The following is a 19,956-nucleotide window of genomic DNA, read 5'->3' on the forward strand; positions in this document are numbered from 1 at the left end:
GCATGTGAGGTAAATAAGGTGAAACAAAGGGAATGGTGGATATTAGGGTACCTTATTGGACACCCCTCTCGGCTCTCCCCTTAGAGCATTCACAAGGGGCTCCTTTTTCCAAGGTTTAAACGGATGTGGCAAATGGATGGTTGATGTGGAGATAGATTTCATTGATGTAGTGTTAAAGTTTTTGATCTAAGTTTGAAACTACAAACTTTCAAGGGACAAGAAAAGTGGGCCAACCCCACTTTTCAATACAAAATTAATTGAAGGAATAGGTGATGATGTGGTAGTTTGAAGAGGTTTGTTGTTGTGGAAGAAAGTAAAAGTTTTTTAGAAAAGTTTGAATATGATGTGGCGCTGATATTGCAGGTTGTAAAGGTTTGTTCTTGTGGATGCTCTTAGTTTCTTATACCATACCGCCCAATTTCCAACAATAAAGTATGCTTTAATTAAGATTAGAAGAAAAAAAAATACACAAACTCAAATCACCATGCATGCTTCTGGTTTTATTAATATTTGACATGTAAAAGTGCTTATTAATGTTACTAATTTCTACGTTTGACATGTCAAGCACACAAGAAGATACGCGCACTATGCATAAAGAGTAAAAGACAGTGGCGATTTTAATTATAAGTTCTAAGATTATGAAGTAGTATGAGAAGAAAGCCATGTATCCACAACAACCATTGATTCTTTTGGCTTGTAAATTGCCGCTGAGTGACCCGCCCCCTGCAAACACATCATTTGTCATTTTTAGACAATTCATCATATAAACTCATATTGTTTCCATCTAACTTTAGTTAACATGACTAAAAGAGTGGTCCACTTGGGGCAAGCTCACATATGGGTGTGGAAGCAAGTTGGGTTATTTGTGATTTTGATTAATGAAGGGGGAGAGAAGGGCCTCTCTTTACCCACAAATTGTCAAGGACCAGCACATGTAGGTCTTACACTTTTCTCTCACATAAATGGTAATGGGGTGGTTTTAGCTTGAGCATTAGTAATATCATTCTTATACCTGATATTAGTAAAGTATTACTAGTTGGACATCGGTCATACCCGTGAGCTGTGGGTTTCAGATAAACACATTAAGATGTTTAATAAAAATACACATTATTTCTACGCATTTTTGTTTCTTACCGTTCTAATTATCCAATTAGTACAATTGAGAAGTTTGGCGCCACAAAAGATTTTTTTAATAGAAAGTTCGTTTTCCACGTAAGGAAACTACTAGAATGAAGAATTACTTAACAAATGCGAAGAGAAATAAAAGTTGAAAGTAATTTTTTGAGATATATATTTCCGGTAAACAGGTATATAGTTTCAGGTAATCATATCGGATATCACTTAATATTATAGCCATATCAGAACCTAATTGATCTCAATCACATATCCAGTTATTTACCCAAATACCCTTCTCATTATGTTTGGATGTTTTAACGTTTAAGATTTTCCCATAGAATTCATTTTTGTCCATATCTATCTTTCGCGTATGACATGTTGTCGAGGGATGTTACTGATCAAGTTTCGTATATGGTATCGTAAATACTTTTATAACAAAATATAAATGTGATTGGTAATTCTTGCATCTTACCTTGATGGTGGCATATTTCAAAGAGAATTTGGCCTCTGAGTATGTCTTCTCATATCTACATAGTACATACCAACAATAGAAATGCTATAATATTTTTGTAGTACAATATTGTTGAAAACATTAAGAAATCGAACTCACCCAGCAACTTGAGTTTGAATGAACCATGGTTTCCATGGACTATCCACTCTAAGCTTTAGACTATTTATCCACTGCTTTGTGCTGATATATGGAAAGTTCATATCATGATCACCACTGCAAATCAATTCAGGTGTTCAACACACTATCTAATAGAATATAACACAAGCGTGCGTAGGTACTCGCTAAAAAGATTACTTGATGATCAAGGCATGCAAGTTTTTGGTTTTTAGGTGTTTGTAGTAGATCACGCTACTGTTGATATCATGAGTATAATAATTGGAATCTGGCCTTCCCAATAGAGCTTGAATGCTTGTGTTGATAAATTGAAAGTTGCCCACGGTTCCCTGCACGATCACAACACGAATATTCAAATGTTTCCCAAATAATCATGATTTGACATCCCCGTTGTTGAATGTTTCGTTGCTGGTGTCTATTCAGAATATCATATTGTCTTACCTCACGAATGTAGAGAGCTTGTCGGACGGATTTCTTGTTAGCCCAAGTATCAGAATAGCCATAAATGGTATCCTAAATATAAAATATAATCATAGAAAAGGTTATTGATGTATAAGTAACACGTACGGTTAATAATTTGGGGTTTAGGCTTAAGTTTACTCGGCAAATTAGTTTTGGGTCTTTTGCATCACAAACTGGATCTAAGATATAGTTCATGTTAATCCGATCTAAGCACTGCAAGTTAATGAAAAGCTTAATAAGTTAAAACGCATATAAGCGACGAATAATTAATATTATAAGTAACAAAAGAATGGGGACGTTCGTTGATCAATTCACCTCTTGTATCGGGCGAAGACTGTCCAAACACAAGGTGTTATTTGGATCAACATATACATATTTACCTCCACAATGTACTTTTGCTGGCTGTAAAGATCAAATTTGATTAAACAACAAATTAAATACATTTCAGTTGATTCATGGAGTAAATGACTGATATTATAAGTTACCTCATAGAGTTCATTTTCTATAAGTCCAGTTCGATAAGCGAATTCAGTTCTTGAATTGAAATTTAAGAACTTGTCAGTAAGAGGGTTGACGACCAAGAAACCCTACAGCAAGATCCAAATACATGAACTGTGAATGATTACACGTAGTAAAATCCGAGTTTATATATGTACAACATATTGAGTTACCTTAAGGCTTAGTTGTGGTTTAACCCCTCTTTCATTTCCTACAAAATAAGAAATTTAGTAAAAAGAATCTCATGACACAGGCTTTATTATTTATAATTGGGTAACAATTTGAACATCTCCAAATAAAACTGTTATTTGTTTTTTTTCGACGCGTACACGTTGTAGGTTTTTGAACCTGAAAGGAAAGTGTTACCATCGTATATTTTCGAAACGACTCTTGGAACGATTAGTCCCATGTAAGAAATCCCAGTTATGTATAATGGATTATTGAGAAAGGTAGGATGATCCACAAGCCACTGCAAATTCAATACAGTAAAACACATAGAACAATAAACACAAATTAAATTTTGAGAACATTTCATTACAAATATATATATATATTAACATCACAGTGTGATTTTTCATTTCAAATAAAAGGATCCAATTACAATAAAGAGCCAGGTAAGCGGGCAACAAGTTGCGCCGCCACCCCTTTTGAATGACAAAACCGATCCTACTGAAAATAAAATTATCGTTCTTTGGCGTCGTTGAGTTATTGTGCACGACCCGCTGAACTCTTTTTAGAAACGTAGCAGCATCGGGAAAGTCAAATTAAGAAGAAAGTCAAATTTAAATACAAATATTAGGTTCATTTGTATATAGTTAAAATATATTTAAAAAAGTTAAAAAAAAATAATAATCCAGTTACACAGGTCAACCCGTGCATCAACAAGTTTGACCTTAACCAGATTCCAAACTAACCTGAACCATCTAAACTAAACCAAAATTCCTGAATTCTTGTTAGGTTCATTTTCTATGTTACGTTGACATGAAATGACGAAATACTTCATTTAATTAATCGTTTCTACCTATATTTGTATTTAAACACTTCTATAACGAAACATATATAACAAATAAAAAGTAAAATAAAAATTTTATTTAGAAAATCAATAAATAAGCTAGGTAAATGGAGAACTAAAGAACTAAAAGGCAGAGTTTGAAGCTACCACCTGTTGAGTGAATTCAAAGTATAATGGGTTAACCGCTAGTGTATTACTTTTGTTTTATTATCCGCTCTTGCTCATATAATTTTCTCGTTAATATTGAAACATCTAAAAGTCCATGTAAAGAGACGTGTGGACCAAACTTTTTAAGTAAAGAACAACATAAACAGTAAACACTATAGATTAATCACATATCTTAATAAACTTGTGGTTTGAGTTTTATCTTACCTTTCTTATAAACTCGCATGCATGCGTGACGGCAAGGGAATCCCTGTTCTTCTTTAATGATTTCCAACTCTTTATATAAGAAAAACCAGTACCAGCAGGAAGATCTATGAATATGACGTTAGCTGTCTACAAGAAACCATAAAACATATATTGTTATACATTATATGTGATGAGTTTTTTTAGAAGTGCGTTGAAAATGTGACCGATGAAATGGGTCATTTTTAGAGAATTTTTAAAAGGGTTATATCACTATCAAGGTAGGAGGCTAAAAGTGAAAATGCCTCCTATCATCTACATAATTTTTTTATAAAATTTTGTAACGGTTTCTTTTTAATTTTCTATTAATTTTTCTCTTGTAATTATTTATATATACTTAGTTACAAAAAATCTAATTGTTCATGTTTGCTTTTATTATCATTCATTCATGTTTCTATACTAATTGTATTAAAAATGAGTTGTTCACAAAATAAAACATTTTTAAGTCCTGTAACTAATTTATTTAACATGGTTTTGAATAAAACAAATGTAACGCCGAAGTACCCTGTCTAAAAAATGTTATTTAAAAACAAATCTAAGTCATACATTTACATATATTAAGCCGATGCATTTTTTATAAGAAAAATTGAGTATCAAAAAGTAGATTTATTGAAGAATATGTACCTTGGTCCATGAATATGGGTTGACTTCCAGTTTGACATCGGATCTTGATGCATTCGTATATTTAAAAATAAGCGGACCTACAACAACAAAATTAAATCAATGGATTTTGTTTTTGTATGATCACGAGAATTAAAAATCATATGTTTTAAAATTGCAATGCCATATGGCCGGATTTAAACACAAGGGGCACCTAATTAGTCAAACTAGATCTACCTATAATTTTATTTTGGGTTGTCACTATATGTGAATCATACTCCTATAAACCACCTATACATGTAGCTTGCATGATTTGAATCCATTACGTCTAGAATGAAGGGGATGCACTATACCACCACACAATGTCCTCTATACACACATATGTAAATTGTTTACCCAATATATACATGGCACCAACAATCCAATTCGAAAATACAAATAGAGATACATATGGAATAGATGTAGACACACTTGAACGAAAATGGAGATTACAAGTGACAACGTTAATTATTTTTAAGGTTAAAACCGTGTTGAAAGTGACTGATAACCATATAGACAAGAAATCTTTTAATTGAGTTATATTTTTACATAAAACGGTTGTAAATATTTATTTTCTCTATAGTCATGTAATTGCTCAACATCTTATTGTACCGTTTTAATTCAGTAATTTTTCTACTAGACACATTTTCATATAGCAACTTGTGTTTGATTCTAGTTGACAAAGAATCAAAGATAATAAATTATTAATAATTAAATTGTAGATATGATGAAAGTTACCTATTTGATGGAGGAATGGAATAATGCCTGAGGTTCCCGGACCTCCAGTGAGGTAAAGAAGCAAAGGATCTTCTCGTGGGTTTCTTTGAGATTCAACAAAGTAGTAGAACAATTCCACTTCTTCATGTTTCCCGACTCCGACATACCTTTCAATCATCCAATATCATATCATATCATAAAAATATATAACAGCCTAAATGCCTTAGTGAGTTCAAATAGATATACCTACCCAGTCTCAAGAGTGAATGGAAGTTGGCCTGAAAAACCAGGAAGGTTTTTAACGATTGATTTGGAATATGAGAAAGGTAACATGTGCAAATGCAGTATAAACACAAGAACAATGAGAGAGATTTGCATTTTGCCTTTTAACAGACAAATCATGCCTCACACATGGAACCGTATTCTAGTTCTATTCTATATATACACACACAAGCTCCTTAGAGTTGAAAAAGAAAATCTATATGATCTATATCTATATATTAAAACAAGATTTCTTTTCATAAATAATATTCATTCTCGTAATATCTTGTTGATAAAATAAATCAGAATTAAATTAAATAATTATTTTCATAAATATTATGTATTCTTATAATTTTTTAATAATAAAATAATTTAAAATTAAATTACATTCAACTTTTAGAATTATTTGACAATTGATTTGGAATATGAGAAAGGTAACATGTGGAAATGCAGTGTAAACATATTGACGATGAGGGAGATTTCATGTTGCTTTTAAGCCTACAAACTATGCTTGACATGCATGGACTCAGCTTTATTCTATATGTACACACACATGTAGAGCAAGTATTTTTTTATCGACTAACAAATAAGGTTCGTTATCTGAGATAACCCGAAGGCAAGAGGCGATCTCAAACATCCCCGATCCCAGGCAGTGCTGGGTAGCCCAAGTCTACCATCTTCTGTTCTGTTGAAAACCCACTGCCCGAAGGCCCGGGTAATTAATAGAACACGTTTGAATCAGATTCGAACTTAAGACCTTACAAATAATAAATCTCCACTACTAAAGCTCGTTGGCTAGAGTAACTACTAATAAGTAGTCGTTTTATATTATAATATTAGGTGGACATATAAGAAACGAAAAATAAGAGTTGTATAACTTGTATTCAAATAAACTTAGATCTGGAGATAAGGATCTCACTTTAATGTACTTCTCTATTAGGTGGCAAAAATACTAAAATGTGTTGTTTTGTGATAAACATGATTTTTCTTAAATAGTTTAACCCGGGTATTTAATTCGAACACGAACATGGTTAATATCGTGTTTCACAGCACACACATGGTAAATAATATTACATGATACAACATGTTTAATACAATTAATTTTATCCGGATTAATAACATAGATGATACAACATTTATTACGCCATTAAGTATAAGAAGTTTCATATATACACAAGTGAAACGCCCCAAACCCGAGGTGCTTCAACTGTTGAATTTATTCATAAGACATAGTTCTTGAATGGGGAATTCTATTAACCTTAACAACAAAAACATAAACGATGTCATGATACATTCAAACATAAACTTGGTCTTTAAACATAACATCGTCTTAATATAACTTTAAAGTGGATGCTAGTCTTTAACTTGGATAGCCCACCGATGCATCTCAGGCTAGCATAATCTACGTGCAATCAGCCTAATGTGTATATTAAAAATTGAAATGAGTTCTAGTTTACAAGTTATTACAGTTAAATCGTAACAATTAATGTATCGTAACATACCAGGTTGTATTATACAGCCTAGTATACGTAACATCAACATAACATCGTACAACATGCACATTCGTATAACTCTTAAGTCTTAAGCATATATTCATAATATAACAAGGTGCACCTAACCATTTCACACGTAACGTAAGACCCGCATAGCCCCGTCGGGTGATGACCTTGTCTTCAACATTCCACATGTCGCTTAGGACCAATTAATATAACATATGCACACATAAGTTCTACACGTCTTCTCTACGCTTATATTATCCAATAGAACATTACCATTCATCATGCTTATTCGTTCGTTATAACATAGCCTAAAAGCCGAAACCATTACTACTTTACTAAGGTATTTGGTACGGATTTTTTGCTACAGAAAAACTCGGTAGCAAATTTTGCTACGAAGTAGCTACGGATTAGCTATGGATATATTTTGCTATGAGTTAGCTACGGATATTCCGTTGCGAAAAAAATATGTAGCAAAATCTGTAGCAAACTTGAAAAAATAAGTATGATAAAAATGACTTCATAAAACTGGTAGAAAAATCCGTACCAAAATCATGAAAACAAATATTTAAAGCATTGTAAAATTCATTTTAGTAAAAGCCGTAGCAAAATTCATAGCAAATTTGAGAAATTTAAAACATTGACTATTAATTTCCATCGCAAAATGCGTAGCAAAATCAAAAGAAAAAAATTACAACTAATTTGGCGAAATTCATAGCAAAGTCCGTAACAAAATTTGTAGCAAATTTGAGAAAATAAAAGTATTGACACAAAATTTGTTGCAAAATGCGCAGCAAAAAAAAAGTATTTTTAAACTAATTATGTGAAATTTGTAGCAAAGTCCGTGTCAAAATCAGAAAAACGAAAATAAATCAGAAAATCTTAACAAAATCTCAACATATATGTCTTTTTATCAGCACTGTATCCAATTGAAGTTGACCCGTTTGTTTCTTTAGGGATGGACCAATGACCCATTATCCTATGTTCAGGACCGTCTATAATATTTCGATTGCCCAAGACGAGTAATAAAATTACGACCCTTATACAAAAATATCTCAAAAGAAATTGACCCATTTGTTTCTTTAGGGAAGGACCAACAACCCATTATCCTAAGCTCAGGGTCGTCTCCGAAATTTCAAATGCTCGGGATGAGTAATAAAAATGACCCTTTAATAAACGACGACATTTATATACATTAGATAATTATCTCATGCTGGCGCCACACAAACTTAAAAGACATAATTTGAGTATTTAGAAAACTCAATTGAGTGCATAAACAAAAGTTACATATGGTGGGACGGCGGAGGTTGTATGCTTTAAGACTCTTATGATTTCCTGTTGTGCATGTTCGAATTTTGGCTGCTGAATTTTAGACATACTATTGGCTCAAAAAGCTTTATTATGGTTAGAAAAGAGATGGTAAAAAATATTAATATGTCATATTTAATACATGGTCCGTTAGTAATGGTTTTTGAACATCAAAAAACCGAACTAATGCTTTGATTTAACATGTTAGAATTTGAAATACACCCACACATTTATTACATCACCGGCACTAGTTTTTTTTACTAACTTATAAATATATACTTTGTAGGACCACACATTCAAGCGGCGTGCTAAGTTTGGTGAATTCTGGTTACAAACACACGCAAAGAAGGGGTCAAAACCCTTAGATAAGTTGCCAGTTTGTAGCGAGTTGGCAGATGTTTATTTGGAGGAAGTCTATGATGTGGAAGACATTAATCAAGAGAAAAATGTGGATTGGGTTGACACAAGGGCAGGCGAAGCTTATGTAAGTTTCGTTTACTTTGTAAATCTATGTTTTTCACTAATTAATTGTATAATGTTAACGTACTAATTTTTATGTTCTATCTTAGGAATCATATAAGAAACTCATTGTAAAGAAGTATGGAGATGACATTAGCTTACACCCGGAATTCGATATGGAATTGTGGTCAAGCGTTGCGGGGAGGACGAAAAAACGTCGGTTGTACGAGACTAGCAACATCACCGACCCGTATGTCGTGTTGACGGGTGCACCAGCAAAGCCAAATACAGATTCCTTTCCATCGGCGAGAAGTAATAAGGTTTGTATTCTATATTAGATAAAAATATACATAGAGCGTGCATTGTGTACAACCTGGAACTAGACCAGTTACATATGGGTCGGTCCGGTGTTTGAAACAAGTTTTATGGGACAAGCTTGTGGGTTTCACTTGCTTGTTTATAAAACTAGACAAGAATGTAGAATATTATATAATTTATATAAGGTTTAATATTAAACAAAGTAGCTAACTTACAAACTGGTCACACATATTTACAAACTAGTAAATTTTTTATCTACAAGAAGAGTTTTTTTTTTCTATAGAATATTCAGCGTTAATATAATTACAGGTGCAACAATTGGAGGAAAAAATAGCTGAGTTAGAACAGGAATAAGTAGCAGAGTTGGAACAAGGGAAAGTAGAAAAGCAGGCTATGTTGGAGAAAATTAAAGAAAATGCGAGACTGTTTGCAGAAATGAATGAGAAACTTCAGTTATTGTCACGAAATCAGCAACAAAGCCTTCCACCAACTTAAGATATATAAAATTTCAATTTTTATTCTGTTTTATTTTGGATGATTGGATCTTGAATTACATTTGGATATTTTATGCTAAATTGGTTTAATTTGGATATTTATCTTTATTTTGATATTTTATAAAATTTTTATATAATGTTTACATGAAGAAAATAGATAAATATATTAAAAAATAAAAGATTTTAAAACAATATACAAAATTCATAGAAAATATGTAGCTAATAACTCATATAATCTGTAATTAAATGGTGCAAATTTATATAGCTACATTTGTAGCAAAAGTCAGTTAAAATTCGTAGCTAATTTCATAGCAAAAACCATATCAAATTTCTGTAGCTAGATGGTAGTAAAATTTTAGAAAAATTTCATAGCCAAAATTGTAGCTAAAATTCGGTAGCCAACTCTGTAACTAGATAGTAGCAAAATCTTTAGAAAAATTTTGTAGCTAAAATTTGGTAGCAAACTCTGTAGCAACAAAATCCGTAGCAAAATTACATAGTTATAAAATCGTAGCAAAATTCTATAGCTAAAAGTCCGTAGCTAAAAAAACGTAGCAAAATTCCGTAACAAATAATTTGTAGCTAAAACTTCGTAGCAAACAAATTTGTAGCAAATCTGTGACTAATATAGCTAAAACGACGACGTTTCTTTTGATAGCTAAATTCGTAGCAAAATTCTGATTTCATAGCAAAATTACATAGCAAATAAGTTAGCTACGAGACTTGTACTTACGGACCAAATCCGTAGCAAATCCGTAGCAAACACCAGGTTTGCTACAGATTTGGCGGTAACAAATAGCTCTTTTTGTAGTAGTGAATTTAAATCATTTCGTGAGTATGAACACTGCTCCTAAAGGTAAATAAAAAAGGGTCTACAAACTCACCTGATCAAGTAAACTTCTTAAACACTAAGTAACTCTTTCAGAATGGACACTTGAACGACTGTATAAGGTTCATACTTACAACTATCAACTTAGTTATTCTAGGTACTTGCTTACTCCCAGTTCTCGCATTCATCAAGTTGTCGCTCTTATATATTTATCACATTAGGCTATTATTCACTCTTACCTAGTTCTGGCATTTACCAAGTAATCGCTTGTGCCTAGTTCTCGCATATATCAAATAATCGCCTTCATCGGGTTACTGCATACTACATAACGCGATAAGTAGCTATATGGGATAACTAGCCCAAGCGATAACTATATAATAGGCGATAACTAATCTTAAGCGACAACCAGGTTTAAGCGATAATCATCTGCTAGTATAATAGTTCACACGCATTAAGATATCACAAACTGTTAAAACGAATGTTCTTAAACTATCATAAGTACACTTTTTAATTTCAATTTGACAACAGACCATATTGTAATTAAATATTTTTTTTAAAGAAAAAGATAATTTGAAGAACAAAAGGTGAGTGATAACGTGATAGAGACCCATCAGTAGCATATGCAATTGCGAACTATTATCGATGTCTACGATGACGGGTTTAGTTCGGTTTTCTATTTGATTTAGGTCAAAAGTCGTATCTTCGATATTTGTTTATATAATATTATATAATTATACCTTCTATTAGAAGGAATATTAAACAAGTATTTTAAGTAGAAGAAACGTGCCCGATCGATCACATATCTCAAAAACAATAACAATTGAATAATTTTTGCATTTGATTCCACAAAATTTTCACCTACCCATATGTGGACCTAAGTGCATACGTATCAATATACAAATGAACCACAATTCCAAATGTAATGCTTAGGCAATGAGGTATACTCTAACCTCTACATAGGTTAAAGTGACATGACACTTTAAAGATGAATTAAATCACTCTTCACTTGTGTTAATTGTGTTAAAAAGGCCCATGAGTTATGCTTTTAATGGGTTAAAAGGAACAATATGAATTAATTAATTAATTATTAAATGATTTGTTATATTAATTATGTGTTAAATGGTTAAACCGTTTTCTTTGGATGATATAGAGTGAAAGAGAAAAAAATGAGTGATTTGGAGCTTATATGGAATTAAGATGAGTTAGAGTATACCCCATGACCTTAGATGAAGGAGAATTATTTCAGCACAACTTAACTGACAAGTATAACTGGTTACATGAAAACTTGATTTCCATCTACATACAACTCAACTTATCCAAGTTCAAATCTCTTTTACAATGACGCTATCCATATTTCCGAGCATGCATATGAGTCGGGAATCGAACTCGAGCACCACCCCAGAGCAATGACCACCCCCACGAAGATGGAAGTGGCTAGCTCCCCTATTTAATTGAATAATATTTTTTATTTTGCTTTTTATTATCTTTTATATTTCTTTCTCTTACAACCACTTATAAAATGTATGATAAACAATTATATAAAATGAATAATGAAACTTCGAATTTGGAGGTTGAATTTCGGCTCTCAAAAAATTTGGATGACAAAAATTGAGAATCAATATGAGGTTTGTCACTGAATGCTCTAACGGTCATATATATAAATATTTTTTAAAAAATACTAAGAATAAATCATAGACATTGAATCATGTTAATCAATAGTTGAGATTTAAAGTTACCAAAAACCGATATAGTTTCCTAGAATTACTCTTTCATCATTATAACCGACATAGTTTCATAGAATTGTTCTTTCACCATAAGTTGTAATGCCACATGTCAAAATTCTATTAATTCTTATCATTTTAGGAATATTTGAACCTCTTTATATATATATATATATATATATATATATATATATATATATATATATATAAAACCAGACCTGGATAGGGTTCAGGTCCGAGTCTAAAAGAACCCGGTTATGGCTATATTTACATGGTACAATTATGAGTTCGATTTTTTTATTCATTTACCTCTAAATCATAGATACTAAATAAAATTGGGCTTCTAACAATTTGTATAGGTATGAAGAATAATTAGAACATATTCTTTTTTATTTGTTTTCAGTTTTGGTTTATTTAATCACTTTTTTCATTAACTAAACACATAAAAGGACCCAATTGCAACAGAGAGGTAGGTAAGTGGTCAACAAGCTGCGCCGCCACCCCCGTTTTGAATGGTAAAACTGATCCTACTAAAAACAAAGTTATCGTTCTTCGACGTCGTTGAGTTACTGTGCACGACCCGCTGAACTATTTTCAGAAACGTAGCAGCGTCGGGGGCAAGAGACCTAAATGCATCGAAAATAAAATGAATGAAGGTAACACACGCTTTCTCGTTCTTAGCAAATTTTCATGATTCTTCCTTTAGCACCGCCTTCAATCAAGTATACAAGCAAATACACTACCAAAAATCAACATTAAATCTCCTCAATTGTAGAGGTAGGGTCCTATACCCACCCGCGGGAATAACTAAAACTACCCACGGCCTCCTCTCATCCCACAGACCAATCTCCAAATACAACGTCACAATCCAAAGGACGGTCAACTACATGAGGAACAAACAATACATAACGGCTAGTCCTAGGGCCAATCAAACTGCAGAGATCCTTCTAGAAAACATCCAGTACAAAAAGAACAACATATGCACGATGGGCCGGCCTATTAGAAGATGTCAACACTTTACCTTCAAGTGATAATCGTCATAATTGTCGGTTGTCACGACCAATCAAAGACCACATGTAACATCCAACTTTCATTAAAGAGAAAATTAAGGAATTTATTTAAAGTGTCTGGTGTTAATTTATTGTTTTAAATAATAAATAAGACATGAGTAGGTTGGGCTTTGAGGTAAAACATGGACTAGGGTTTGGTTATGAGCCTAAGGTCAATGGGCTTGGACTATATAAACCCCCCTTAAACCTCATAAATCCTAGATCTTTTATTTCACCATCCTTGCCTACACACACTCAACACACACACACACACACACAAACACACACACACACACACACACACCTCATTCTTCATTCTGGATCCTGATCCGAAAAAGGATTGAGGCTAGTTCTTGTCCGATTTTCTCTAACAAACAAGAAACATAACAAGATTAAGTGTTGTTCAATAACCGAATCAAAACGGTTCATTTAAGGTATGTGTTAGTTTAAAGTTTTGATATCGGTTTACAAAACGTTTTGGTAGAATGGTAAATCGGACTAAAACAAGTGGGTAAAACACGGACTTTGATATAAACAAGTTAAAGGTTGTGAATTGGGTTAAACCAGTAAGGTTCAGACCGTAAGAAGGAAGGGTAGATGAAGTTGGTATGACACGAAACTCGTTCTAACAATGAGTCAGGTTGCAAGGCACCGAAAAGTAAAAAAACTTGGTTGAAGGAACTGATTGAAACGGAAAATAATCCTAGGAAAAATCGCAATGGCTTGAATGCGATTGCGATTTTTCCGCGGTGCGATTGCGATTCAAGCTTGGATGCGAATGCAATTTGGTCTTGAACGCGACTGCGAATTGGCTGTGGTGCGATTGCGATCTACTTGGGATGTGATTCCAAGGGATGCGACTGCAATCCACAAGGGATGCGATTGTGATTCAGGTGGTTGTGATTGCAATGCACATGCAGTTGTGATCCGGCTGGGTTGCGATTGTGATTAGTCTACTTACCTCCTATAAGAAAGTTGATTGAGTTGACTAACTTAGAAAGTGATACTTGATTAGAAAAGTAGTTAATTAACACCTACACTTGTTAAACAATTAGTTGTGTCCAGTTGAAGAAATGTGTTACCATTAGCTTCGAGTGAAACAGGATCCAGGTGAGTTTCTAGCTCCTTTTCTTTAATTATTTTTGGAGATGTGTGCATACTCATATGTGATAAGTTAATACACTTACTTTATTTAGTAAGTGTATGGCATGTGAATGCTGTATGTATATAGAACGGTTATGAATATATGATTGTGTGTGTGTGTGTGCATATATAGGGTAAACATGTATGGTTGTATGGTTGTATGGTTACTAAGGGTGGCATATGTAACATCCCGAAATTTCTAAGATTAAATAATTAATATATTATTTATTTAAGATGGAAAAATTTACTTGAGTTAATAGAAAAATAATAAAGCAATAAAGATGTAAGGATAAGTAGGCTAATTAAATGTAATTAAATATGGACTAAAAAGAAAATATGAGCCTAAGGTCCATGGGCATTATGGAGTATAAATACCCCTTAAAACCCCAATCCTTTCCATTTTCATACATCTCCACACCATAGCCTACACCATCAAAACACACACTTAACCCAATTCCCGTTTTTGAGAAAACCACCCACCAAGACACGAAGATTCCCGGAGATCTAACCGTCGAATCGGTCTCAAATTTAACTGAGTATTCATGACATATAAATGAAGTGTTCCAACGAAAAGATCTTTTATCAGAGGCCGGGAAGTCTAGTTTTTATCAGCAAAACCATAGCAGCTCAAAAGTGAAGATTCCGGCAACTGTTCAGCTGTTCCGGCGACTGTAGCGGCGGTTTCCGGTGAAGGTGATCTTATGGGTTTGTATATCGGGACGAGACGGTTCCGTGGACCCTTGAATCACTCAAATCGAAGTTCGTTTGATATGGTTTTGAGCATCTCGAGTGATTTAATACAAAAACCTCAAAGGTACGTTTTTGTTAAAGAGGTTTGCTTTTCGTGTACGGATTTACATGAAAATTGGTAGGATGATAGATCGGGTCATGATTATTGATAAAGTAATGAGCTTAATAGTAAACAGGTTAGTTGGTTCGTTTCGGGTAAAACGAGTAGTGTTCGGTTTATGAAAAGGACGGGTAAATGAAGTCGGTTTTGCATGAAACTTGGTAGGATAGTAAATCAGACCTTATTATGTGAGAAAGATTTAAACTTTAACATAAATAAGTTGTTTGGAATGAAAAACGGGTAAATGGGGTAAGATCCCGGTTTTCCGGCGATGACGACGCCGGAAAGACGGCGCGGAAAAGCGTACATAAGGGTGGAAAGAATATTAAGACCCTAACCCTACTTCGTTATGTGAAACTAACGAATTAAAGGTAATTCGTTAACGGACTAGCCTTAATTCGTGAACTGATTCGTTAATGAAGGAATGACGAACTAGCTCCGATTCATTAAATAATTCGTTATGATGATTCGTTAAGGAAGAACAACGAACTAGCTTCAATTAGTTATGCAATTCGTTATGATCATTCATTAAGTCAGTTCGTTATAAAAGATCAGTTCGTTATAAAGAGTCTAGTTCGGTATAAGGGTTAATTCGTTATAAAGAACAATTTGTTATGTGGCCATTCGTTAAAGACTAGGATAACGAATCAGATAATGTAAGATAACGAATCAGATAACGAATCAAGTGATTCGTTACTCACCCAATTCGCTATATTCTAAATAACGAATTAGAAGTTTGAAAGAATGACAGAAAGGTCCTTGGACTTAGAATAAATGGTTTAATTACATATTAGCCCCTGGGCTTTATTAATTTATGAAAGATACCTTTAAAGGTTAACATGTAACGATTAACTAACCGGGTAATGAATCAATGGAGTAAAATCGGCTCAGACGCTTAAGATTAGTTAAGTAAGCAATAAGAAGGGCTAGAACAATATTTAATATTGTATCTATTAAACAGTTAGTCGCGCATAGCAAAGGAAGGGAATAACGATTAACTGTGAACGCAACAGGATCCAGGTGAGTTTCTAGCCCCATTTCCTTGTTATGTTTTCGGGGCTGTGTGCATACTCAATGTGAATGTTAATATACTTACCTTAAATGGTAAGTGTATATCTTAATAATGAATGTGATAGTTATGTTTAAATTATGAATGTATGCTTGACAGTTCGTGAACGACCTTCGGGTATTGCACATATTGTTAAGGAAAGTATAGTGTAGTATGTATGATATGAGTATGTGAATAAGGAAGTATGTATGACTATGATATGTATGATGTTATGTAAGATACGTATGAATGTGATAATGGAGAGGATAATGAAAGGTAATGTAAGGTTAAATGGTTGCATACCCTAATAATATATGCGATGGTTAAAGGGTTGCATACCCTAATAATATATGCGAAGGTTAAATGGTTGCATACCCTAATAATATATGCGAAGGTTTTAGGGTGTAATGTTCTTTAAAACGTAAGATATGAGAATGAAAGAAAGAAAGTACGAAGGTAAGTAAGTATATTATAAACGAAAGTATGAAAGTATTTAGTTATGAATGTGTTGTATGTTGTATGATTAACTAAAGCTCACTCAGCGTAGCTGACTTTTAGTATGCACGTAGGTGAGTAGGATGAAGCTGTTAGCTTGAGTGGGGACACATGGCAGAAGAATAAGAGTCTGGCATCTGAAGACTTAAGACAAAGTTATGAATTTATATGTAATGTTGTATGAATGTTTTAATATTCCGCGAATGTTTTATATAACTATGATATTTAGAACTGTGTTTATGTGTAAATCCAACGTCCAATGTGAGGCACCGGTAACGGGGCCTTACAAGTTGGTATCAGAGCAAAGTTCGAGAGATTTAAGCATCCTACATGCTTAAACTCGAATAGAGAATGAGATTTATGTAAGAAAAGAAAGAAGATGACAGCTCAAGATAGCCATGTGTCACTCAAGCAAGCTCAGTAAGGTAAAGTATATGATTAATTCCATGTATAATGTAAGAATGTGTAAGGAAGTTAGCTTAATTGCTATAGAAAGAACATTTGAATGTTAGCTTAATTGCTAAAGAAAGAATGTTTATATGCTAGCTTAATTGCTAGGGATAAGGATGTAGTTTATATGTATGTTATGATTGTGTGAGAAGTAGAAACTAGCACAAGTGAAATCACAAAGGGAAGTATGTAGAACCTGAGGAGTAATTTAAAGAGTTAATTACACTTGGCCACTGTCATTAACTACTTACCTTACGAATCATGTGCTAAATAATTCCTAGAGTGATAACGTTTGTGTTCCCTTAGATATAAGATAGATGACTGCTACAAAAGGGGAGAGCGCGAAGAGGTCGTACTGGACGCTGTGGTAAGACACGTGCCAACCAGAAACCTGTTGAAGAAGATGTGACAAAGCGATACACACGAAAGCATTGGGACGCCGATTTTAGGAGGTAATGAAGAAGGATCACGCTTGGAGCTTGTAGTCATGAACACTAAAGGAGTTGCTCAATTGTTTCGAAATACAATGCCAACAATGTTCGCTAAAGCATCAAAGGTAGCCCAAACTAGGGAATCCAAGTGGAAGCAACATGAAATAAACGGAGATAAACCAAATAGAATGAGTCCAGACATGTAGAATGCCTGCAATAGTTAACTCCATAAGGGAACTTGCTGGGATTGGGAGTAATGAAGCGAACGATGAGGAAGCGGAGATGATCGAGAAGAACGGGTGATTGTCAAGATATCCTAAGTAAGCATGCATGAAAGGATGAGGCTACATAGTTTAGTGACTATGGAAGAAGACGCTAAGAAAAATGTAGTTGTGTACCTGAAACCTTATGGAAGAGACCACTAGCGATACTTTCGTTAAAGTATGAGAATGGTTAAGAATTTTAAGGTAGAACTAAAAGGACGTGAGTTCCTTGCAACTATTTATGATTGACCTTAAGAGAGTTCGATGTCGTTTGAGAATGAATTTGACGTTTGAGTTTAAGATCGTATAGCATGTAAGAATAAGTTGATAAGGTTTATGTCATTGGATGGCGGTATAGTGACGGTTTATGGTAATAAGGAAAGTTCAAGGATTAACGTCATTCCGATGATAGAAGCTGAAGGTTTGTTAAGGCAAGGGGGCAGTGCCTACCTGGTGTATGTTGTCAAAGCTATGGCCGACACGAAAGAAATGAAAGATGTTCCTGTAGTGTGTGACTAACCAGAAGTGTTCCCATAGGACCTTCCGGGGTTACCAGTGGAACGAAAGGTAGAATTCCGGATAGAGTTAATACCAGGAGCACAGCCCGTCGCGAAAGCACCTTACCACATGTCACCGTCCAAGATGAAAGAGTTGATGCCCAAACTGCAAGAACTCCTCGACAAGGGTGCTTTAATGTAGAGTGTTTCCATGCGGCGTGTACCGGTGATGTTTGTGAAGGAGAAAGACGGAAGCATGGGGATGTGTATATATTACTGCAAGTTGAATAAGCTTACTGTGAAGAATAGATATCCATTTCCACAAATGGATAATTTGTTTGATCAAATGCAAGGTGCGAGTTGGTCCTCGCGAATAGACCTCAGAGCAGTCTATCATCAGTTGAAAGTGGAAAAGGCAGACATCCCTGAGACAACATATCATACGTGATATGAATAACACGAGTTTCTCGTGATATCATGGATAGACGAATGCTCAAGCAATTGATATGGTTATGATGAATAGGGTGTGTCATCCGAACGTGGGCAAATCTGACATCGCTTTCGTTGATGATAATATTGAAATATTCAAGGAATAAGTCCGAACATGTTGAACACTTGAGAGTAGTGTTGGAGCGCTAAAGAAAGAGTAATTGTATGCTAGGTTTTCAAGGTGCACCATTAATACATGCCATAAGAGTTTGGATATCTCTTCAAGTAGAAGGAACGGAATATAAGACAAGAAGATGGGTAAGGCTGATAAAAGAATTGTGATTTTGAAATCAAGTATTATCCTGGTGAGGCTAATGAGGTCGCTGGCGCGCTAAGTCATAAAGTTGAAGAGGCTATCATGACAACTAAGCAGTATAAATTAGTTAGTACTTCGGATTGCATGAGCGAGATCCATGAGACATAGTTAAAAGTTACAAAGGATGAGAGCAAGATGGAAATGAAATGAATTCTCTAGTTATACCAAGACTTGAAAGATAACACTTATGATGTAAAATTAGATTTGGTCGCCTGAGGATTTCTCGTCATGGATATCTTCAAGGCAAAATCCTAGATGAAGGTCATAAGTCTAGATGTCGCTTATAATGAAGGCATATACTAATAGAAGTGAAACGCTTTAGTAGAAGTCAGATGAAGATGAGTCCATGGTATGTGACAGTTGTGGATAGACATGATACTTTGCTAACACAGATAAGAACAACCACAAGTGTTACGAATGTGGAGTCGAGAGTCACACTACAAGAAAATGCTAGAAACTAGGGACAACAGGTGGAAAGACATGCAAGGAAAGCGTAGATATGGTTTAGACTTATTAAGTCTTGACACAAATGATTAGTGAGTAATTGAAAATCATGTGATCA

The 19,956-nt window shown here is 34.1% G+C and overlaps 1 protein-coding gene across 1 annotated transcript; it reads right to left on the reverse strand.

The window, feature by feature from the left end:
- Nucleotides 1–555: 555 nt before the first annotated feature.
- LOC143572552 (serine carboxypeptidase-like 13) lies at nt 556–5,966 on the reverse strand. Its single transcript, XM_077057685.1, has 14 exons — nt 5,728–5,966; nt 5,499–5,644; nt 4,746–4,822; nt 4,086–4,211; nt 3,068–3,170; nt 2,875–2,912; nt 2,689–2,790; nt 2,519–2,605; nt 2,342–2,416; nt 2,183–2,254; nt 1,922–2,070; nt 1,727–1,840; nt 1,589–1,643; nt 556–723 (listed from the first exon to the last, which is right to left on the reverse strand). Exons 1-14 carry the CDS (start codon nt 5,877–5,879, stop codon nt 637–639), a joined length of 1,383 nt encoding a protein of 460 aa, XP_076913800.1. The 5' UTR covers nt 5,880–5,966; the 3' UTR covers nt 556–636.
- Between the last annotated feature and the right edge of the window lie 13,990 nt (nt 5,967–19,956).

The sequence above is a fragment of the Bidens hawaiensis genome, unplaced genomic scaffold, assembly GCF_021521415.1.
Source record: "Bidens hawaiensis isolate Kalapana, Puna unplaced genomic scaffold, B.hawaiensis_p1.1 tig00025968_1, whole genome shotgun sequence".
NCBI lineage: Eukaryota > Viridiplantae > Streptophyta > Magnoliopsida > Asterales > Asteraceae > Bidens > Bidens hawaiensis.